The following is a 5,943-nucleotide window of genomic DNA, read 5'->3' as shown; positions in this document are numbered from 1 at the left end:
CATGGGAGGGACAAGGGAACAGTTATGCAAATTGAGAGACCTTAAAAGAACTGCCCCCCCCATCTCGGTGTGTTCTCAGGCCCTGGCACGAGGCAAACCTGACCGCACCCAGCGCGCGCTGAAAATAAAAGTTCTTTGTTTCACTTTATTTGGCCGTCTACGAAATTTTAATTTGAGATATTTCTCACAGCAGGAAGGTGCCGAGGGCTGGGTGAATGAAGGCAGGAAGGTGCCGAGGGCTGGGTGAATGAAGGCAGGAAGGTGCCGAGGGCTGGGTGAATGAAGGCAGGGCGCTCCCTCTGCCGGCACCGAGCTCCCAGCGAGAGAAGGGAAAGCCTCTGGAACCGCCCCCACCTCCCGAGCTATATCCACGACTCCGCAGCAGATTCCACAAGCGAACTGTCCTGGAGCAGACGGGGACAACTTTCCTGAGGCAAAGCCAGGATACAACCTCTGGTTATTTTATTGGTGCAGATGCGGGAATGCTTCGCTCAAAGCCGTGCTGGGTAAAGCAGCGGGGGCCCTGCAGCCCGGAGAACCGAGAGAACTCAGCCGTGACCTGAGCAGGGCAGAGCGAGCAGATCCTGTCTCTGAACAAGACCAGCAGACTGGAAGCGGGTCTGGAAGCGGATTCAGCCTCCATGAGGGACCTGGAAAAAGTATTTCAGGTGCAGGTATTTCCAGAGGCTGATCCCGGAGCTGCACCAAGACAGCAGATAACAGAGCCCTGGACTGGGGGGGGGGGGGGGGGGGGGGGGGGGGGGGGGGGGGGGGGGGGGGAGGTGTCTTCGTGCGTCTTCATAACGACCCCTGAGCGTGAGAGCACATTGACAGCTGGGATCCTGCACCCAGAGCTAAACCAGCATCACGTGCCCTGCACAGCCGAGCTCCCCGAGCCCTGCGGGACCGGGAGGGCGCGGGTGGGACACCTCGCACAGGTGCAGGCGGGCCCCGCGGCCTCCATCGGCCGCCCCGGGTACCCCTGGCCCCGCGGGGCTGGGGCGGCCCAGGCCCCGCCCGTTGCCATGGGAACGGCCTGGTCCGGGTGTCCCCGTGTCTCGGTCCCGGTGTCCCCGTATCTCGGTCCCGCCGCTCCGCGTGCCGGCCGCGATGGTTCCGCGGGGGGCGGCGGCGGCGCGGGGGGAGCGCGGCCCCTTTAAGAGCGGCGCCGCCATGATCTGCCTGGTGCTGGGGCTCTTCGCCGGCCTCTTCCAAAGCGGTGTGGGACGGGCGGCACCGGCACCCCCTGACCCCGAGCCCCCGCTGGCCCAGGACCCCCCCCCGACCTCACGGGCCCGGGATCCCCTCTGCCCGCTTGCCTGAGGGCCCGGGACCTTCCTTGTCCTCTGCCCCCGCGGCTCAGGGACCGGGACCCCCACCCTTACCCCTGTGCCCCCGCACCCGCGGGCCTGGCACCCCCGGCCCGTGTCCTTCAGCGTCCGAAATCCTGGGACCTGCCCTGTGACCCTTTGTCCCTTGAGCCCCCCCTCCTGCCCCTGTGCCCCCCGCGCCCGAGGACCAGGACCCTTTCCTTTCCCCCCCGGGGTCGTGGGACACCCCTTGCCCTTGTGCCCCCGCACCTGAGACCCCAGGGCCTCCCCTTGTCCCCGTGCCCCAGCACTGAGACCCTGGGACCCCCGCCCCCTGTGCCCCCGCAGGCCCAGGGGGGTCTCCTTCCCCCTCCTCACCCCTGTGCCCTGTCCCCGCAGCCCTCGGCGGGATCAATGAACGCACCTTCGTGGCCATCAAACCCGACGGGGTCCAGCGGCACCTGGTGGGGGAGATCATCCGGCGCTTCGAGAGGAAGGGGCTGCAGCTCGTGGGGATGAAGCTGTTTCAGGTGGGTGGCCGGGCCTGCCCGGGGGGGTCCCTGGAGCCAAGGTGTCCCGTCCCCCCGTCCCCCCCCCCCCCCCCCCCCCCCCCCCCCCAGAATCCGGCTGTGCTGGTAACTGGGGGGGTTCTGCTGTCATCCGGCTTGTACAGCACCAGCACCAAACCCTCACAGGGCACAGGGGTGTTGGCACCCAGGTGCCTGAACTGCCTCCCAGCTGTGGGGAGCACAGCTGCCCCTGGCTGTGTCCGTGCTCCAGGGCTGGCACTGAGCTGGCACGTGGAAACTCCTCTCTGTGTCAGGCTGCTGCTGGTTCCCTCCTGGAACCGAGCATCTGTGCAGGAGCTGGATTGTAACACACAGCACCCAGCTTTCCCTGAGTCCCTCAGGTAGCTAAGCCAAGCTCTGTGCTCTCTGCAGGCCTCAGAGGAGCTGCTGAGGGAGCACTATGTGGCCCTGCGGGACCGACCCTTTTACGGCCGCCTGGTGAAGTACATGAGCTCCGGGCCGGTGGTGGCCATGGTGAGTGTGGCCCTGTCCTTTGCACCAGGGGACAGGGTGGAAGGGCAAGGTTAGAGCAGCACTGGCTGTTGGCATGATGGAAACAAGGTGGCTTCTCTCCTCAGAGGGTCTCTTGAAGCCGTGCTGACCTGTAGGGATGTTCTCTGTGGTAAATTTAAATTGTAGTATCGCTGCCTGTTTTGGGACGGGAAGGACCTTAAAGCCCATCTCATTCCACCCCCTGCCATGGGCAGGGACACCTTCCATTATCCCAGGCTGCTCCAAGGCCTGTCCAGCCTGGCCTTGAGCACTTCCAGGGATGTGGAAAAATCCACAGACAATTTGGACTATTTTCCAAAATCAACTTTTGAAGGCTATTTGGAGAGACCCTTTCCTGTCTCTCCCCCAGGTGGGTCAGAGGGAATTCAGAGGACAGATGTGATGTGCTGGGGCAGCTGTGGGGGCTGATCCTGGTTCTGCTCTCCCGTAGGTGTGGCAGGGCCTGGACGTGGTGAGGACAGTTCGTGCCATGATCGGGGAGACGAACCCGGCTGAGTCCAGGCCTGGCACCATCCGAGGGGACTTCTGTGTCGAAGTCAGCAAGTGAGAGCTCTGGCTTCTTCTTCCCTCAGTGTTTCAGGGCATCCTGTGCAGACACTCCTGTGCCAGGCCTGCCTGAGCCATGTGAGCCTACACCCCCGAGCAGAGCTGCTCCCTCCTGTGCTCGCACCAGAGCTGAGCTCTGCCTCCCAAATCTTGGCTTTGGCAAGAGTAGGAACCTGGGTTTGTGTCCTTCCCTCTTCCTGAGGCCTCTGTTGAAAGCAGATGGGGTTTGCCTATGTTTTCCTCTGGCAATCAGGTTGTGAAGAGCAAGGGAGGAGCCCTCTCAGCCCTTTCCTGGGAGTAGGTGAAAGTCCGGGGGTGGTGACCTTGGGTGGCCACAGCCTGGCTTGTGGTAGACATTGAACCCTCCTGGCTGAGGTTTCTGTTCCTGGGTGTCCAATACCAAACCACCTTTGGCAGAAGGGAGGGGGGAAATCTGGAGGCACAGCTGGAATTACTGACATAAAAGCAAGCAAACCACGTGTAGCTCCTCCTGGAATAAAAAAATGTCTGCTCATCATAGCAGGAAGGAGTTCTGGGCACGGGCAGCTCCTGCACATCCTTGTCCCGCACCCTGAGCTTGAAGAAGGGGGGTATGTGTGGTGGGAAAGGACACTGTGGGATGGGACTGGCTCTGTTGCTTTAATTAAACTGGTCAAGGGGAAATTTTCCAGCATCCTGTTCCACCTTCCTGTGCTGAGTGCCAGCTGATCCCTGTCTCCTCCCCCCAGGAATGTGATCCATGGCAGTGACTCAGTGGAGAGTGCCCAGCAGGAGATCTCCCTGTGGTTCCGCCCCGAGGAGCTCATGTGCTGGGAGGACTCGGCCCAGCACTGGATCTACGAGTGAGGGAGGGACACCTTCCCGAGGGGACACAGGACATTGCCATCCGTTTCATGGCTGGGGATCCTGCTGTGGGATTCCTGCTCTGCCTGTGAGGTCCTGGGAGCTGGGCTGTGTCTGGAACAATGTGCTTCAGCTCCTGCCAAGAGTAACTGTTTCTTTTTTTCCTCTCTGCTCTAGTAAGTAGCATTGTTGCTCTGTTTGCTGCAGTATCTTAAATCCCGAGTAGCTCAAGCTGATTTATTGAAGTACGTCCTCGACACTGGGCCAGTCCCTGGGTGTTCCCAGCCCTGCCTGGTGCAGGAGAATGTGTGTTCCTTGCTACTGGGAGAGGTGCTGGTGGGATTGGTAGAATTTACCTGCATTTCTAGAAGGCTTTTCACCAAAGGCTTTTAAAGAACAAGGCTGCTGTGGGGTATGGGGGAAGATTCACAACCCCACCCGGCTCCAGACACGATCAGCGAGTCCATGGAAAGAAGGTTCTCCAAGGGCTGTTAAACGCACAGTTTCTCTGGCTCCAGTTCCCAGCCTGGGAGCAGGGAAGCAGCTTCTCCAGCTGTGCTCTGGTTCTCTGGGGCTGCACAGCCCTGGCCTGACCCTGCACTCTCAGTCCCACATTGTCCCTGTGTGGGGACTGACACAGGCTGGGGAAGCTGCAGCACTGGGGCAGCCAAGGAATAGAAGGGGGAGAGTGAGACAGGAAGAATTTGTGGATCTGGGGCTGAGGAAGGACTAGATTATTTAGTCCTCTCTTGTGCACAGAGCAGGCTGTGGAGTCCTGGCACTGAGCTCTGGGAGAGCCTGAGATCTCTGTCTGACAGCGGAGCTTCCCTGCTGGGAGGGTACCTGGAGTCCCAGTTTGTGATGGGCTGGACACCCCCTGTGAGCTCCTCAGAGCTGTGCTGGCTCTGGAGTGTAAGGACAGGGACAGTGACATGGCATCTTGCCACGGAACAGGGACCTGGTTAAACCCGGGGAATGAGATCCTCTGGGGCTTTCCTGTGTGCAGGGTGAGTTCTACCTGTGCCTTCAGGGCCTGTCCCGCTCTGTGTCTGGCTCCTCAGCTCTGTAGCTTTTGGGGGCAGAGAGAACTCACCCCATTCCCACTCTGGGCTGGGGGGGTCTCCCTCCAGTGGGGCCTCCCTTCCCTTCCCTCAGCTGGCCTGACAGCCTCAGCCTGGCTCCTCCTGCCTTGGCCTTTTCCAGGAGCCTGCTTACAGCTCTGAATACCTGACACATCTCACTTGTTCCTGCAACTCCTCCATTTGGCTGAGCCCAAAGTGTGGCTGCAGCAGGGCTGCAGGAGACACTGGCAAAGTAAAGACTGAGGTGTGAAGAGAGCAGGAGGAAGGTTTCATTTGTTGTTTAATAGATGCACTGAAAAGTGCTGTTTGCTCCCAAGAGGTGCCAGCTGTGTGACACATGTAAACTCTGGCCAAATCCCTGAGCATCATTTCTTGCCATTGCCTTTTCCTGAGGGATCCCTCTTCTGTTGGCACAGATGAGATTTTAGGTGCTCTCCCAGTTTCAAAGCACACTGGACTCCAGTCAAGTAACGGCCCTGACTCCTCAAGGCCCAGTCCAAGCCAGTCCTCTCCTCCTCCCTGTGTGTAGTTTGGTGTCTGCCATGAACTCGGCCCTCTCTGGGGCCCGATGGAGCAGCCCCAGTGCAGGGAAAGGGCCCCAGAGGCGCCGCTGGGTGAGGGGGGACAGGCTGGGCTGGGGCTTCCTCCAGCCCCCATGACTTTAATTGCTTTGCATGTTGGTTCCTGCTGCTTCTCCTCTGTCCAAGACTCTGTTAAACTGTAATAATAAAAGTAGAAACTGTCTGTGCTTCCTCTCGGGGCTCTTGAGGGCAGGAGCCTGCAGGTGCTTGGCAAAAATAGCCAGGCCAGCCCAGCCAGCAGCTGGAGGGAGGGTTTGGGTGCTCCAGTGGTGTGTCAGAGCTGGAGGAGGTGATGGCAGTGCTCACCTTGTCTGTGCCCTGTGCAGGGCTCCAGTGCTTCCCCTGAAGCAGCAGCGGGGCTGGGATGATCCTCAGGAGCCAGACTGATGCTGCAGCACCCTGTGCTTGTGGCAGCAGAGCCAGAGGGCTCTGTGCTCCAGCAGGACTTGGGGTCACAGGTTAGCTGGGGTTGGGAGGGAGTCTGGAGATCACCCAGTCC

At 60.4% G+C, this 5,943-nt stretch overlaps 1 protein-coding gene across 1 annotated transcript; it reads left to right on the top strand.

Annotated features, from left to right (window-relative positions):
• The first annotated feature begins 1,101 nt into the window (after positions 1–1,101).
• Positions 1,102–3,945, top strand: NME3 (NME/NM23 nucleoside diphosphate kinase 3). The gene is made up of 5 exons (XM_027889640.1): positions 1,102–1,219; positions 1,710–1,840; positions 2,252–2,353; positions 2,823–2,935; positions 3,667–3,945. Exons 1-5 carry the CDS (start codon positions 1,111–1,113, stop codon positions 3,782–3,784), a joined length of 573 nt encoding a protein of 190 aa, XP_027745441.1. The 5' UTR covers positions 1,102–1,110; the 3' UTR covers positions 3,785–3,945.
• Positions 3,946–5,943: the final 1,998 nt, after the last annotated feature.

This window comes from Empidonax traillii, unplaced genomic scaffold (assembly GCF_003031625.1).
Source record: "Empidonax traillii isolate 1590-97213 ecotype Southwest subspecies unplaced genomic scaffold, ASM303162v1 scaffold267:size678996, whole genome shotgun sequence".
Taxonomy (NCBI): Eukaryota; Metazoa; Chordata; class Aves; order Passeriformes; family Tyrannidae; genus Empidonax; species Empidonax traillii.
This window is presented reverse-complemented; position numbering and strand designations above follow the sequence as displayed.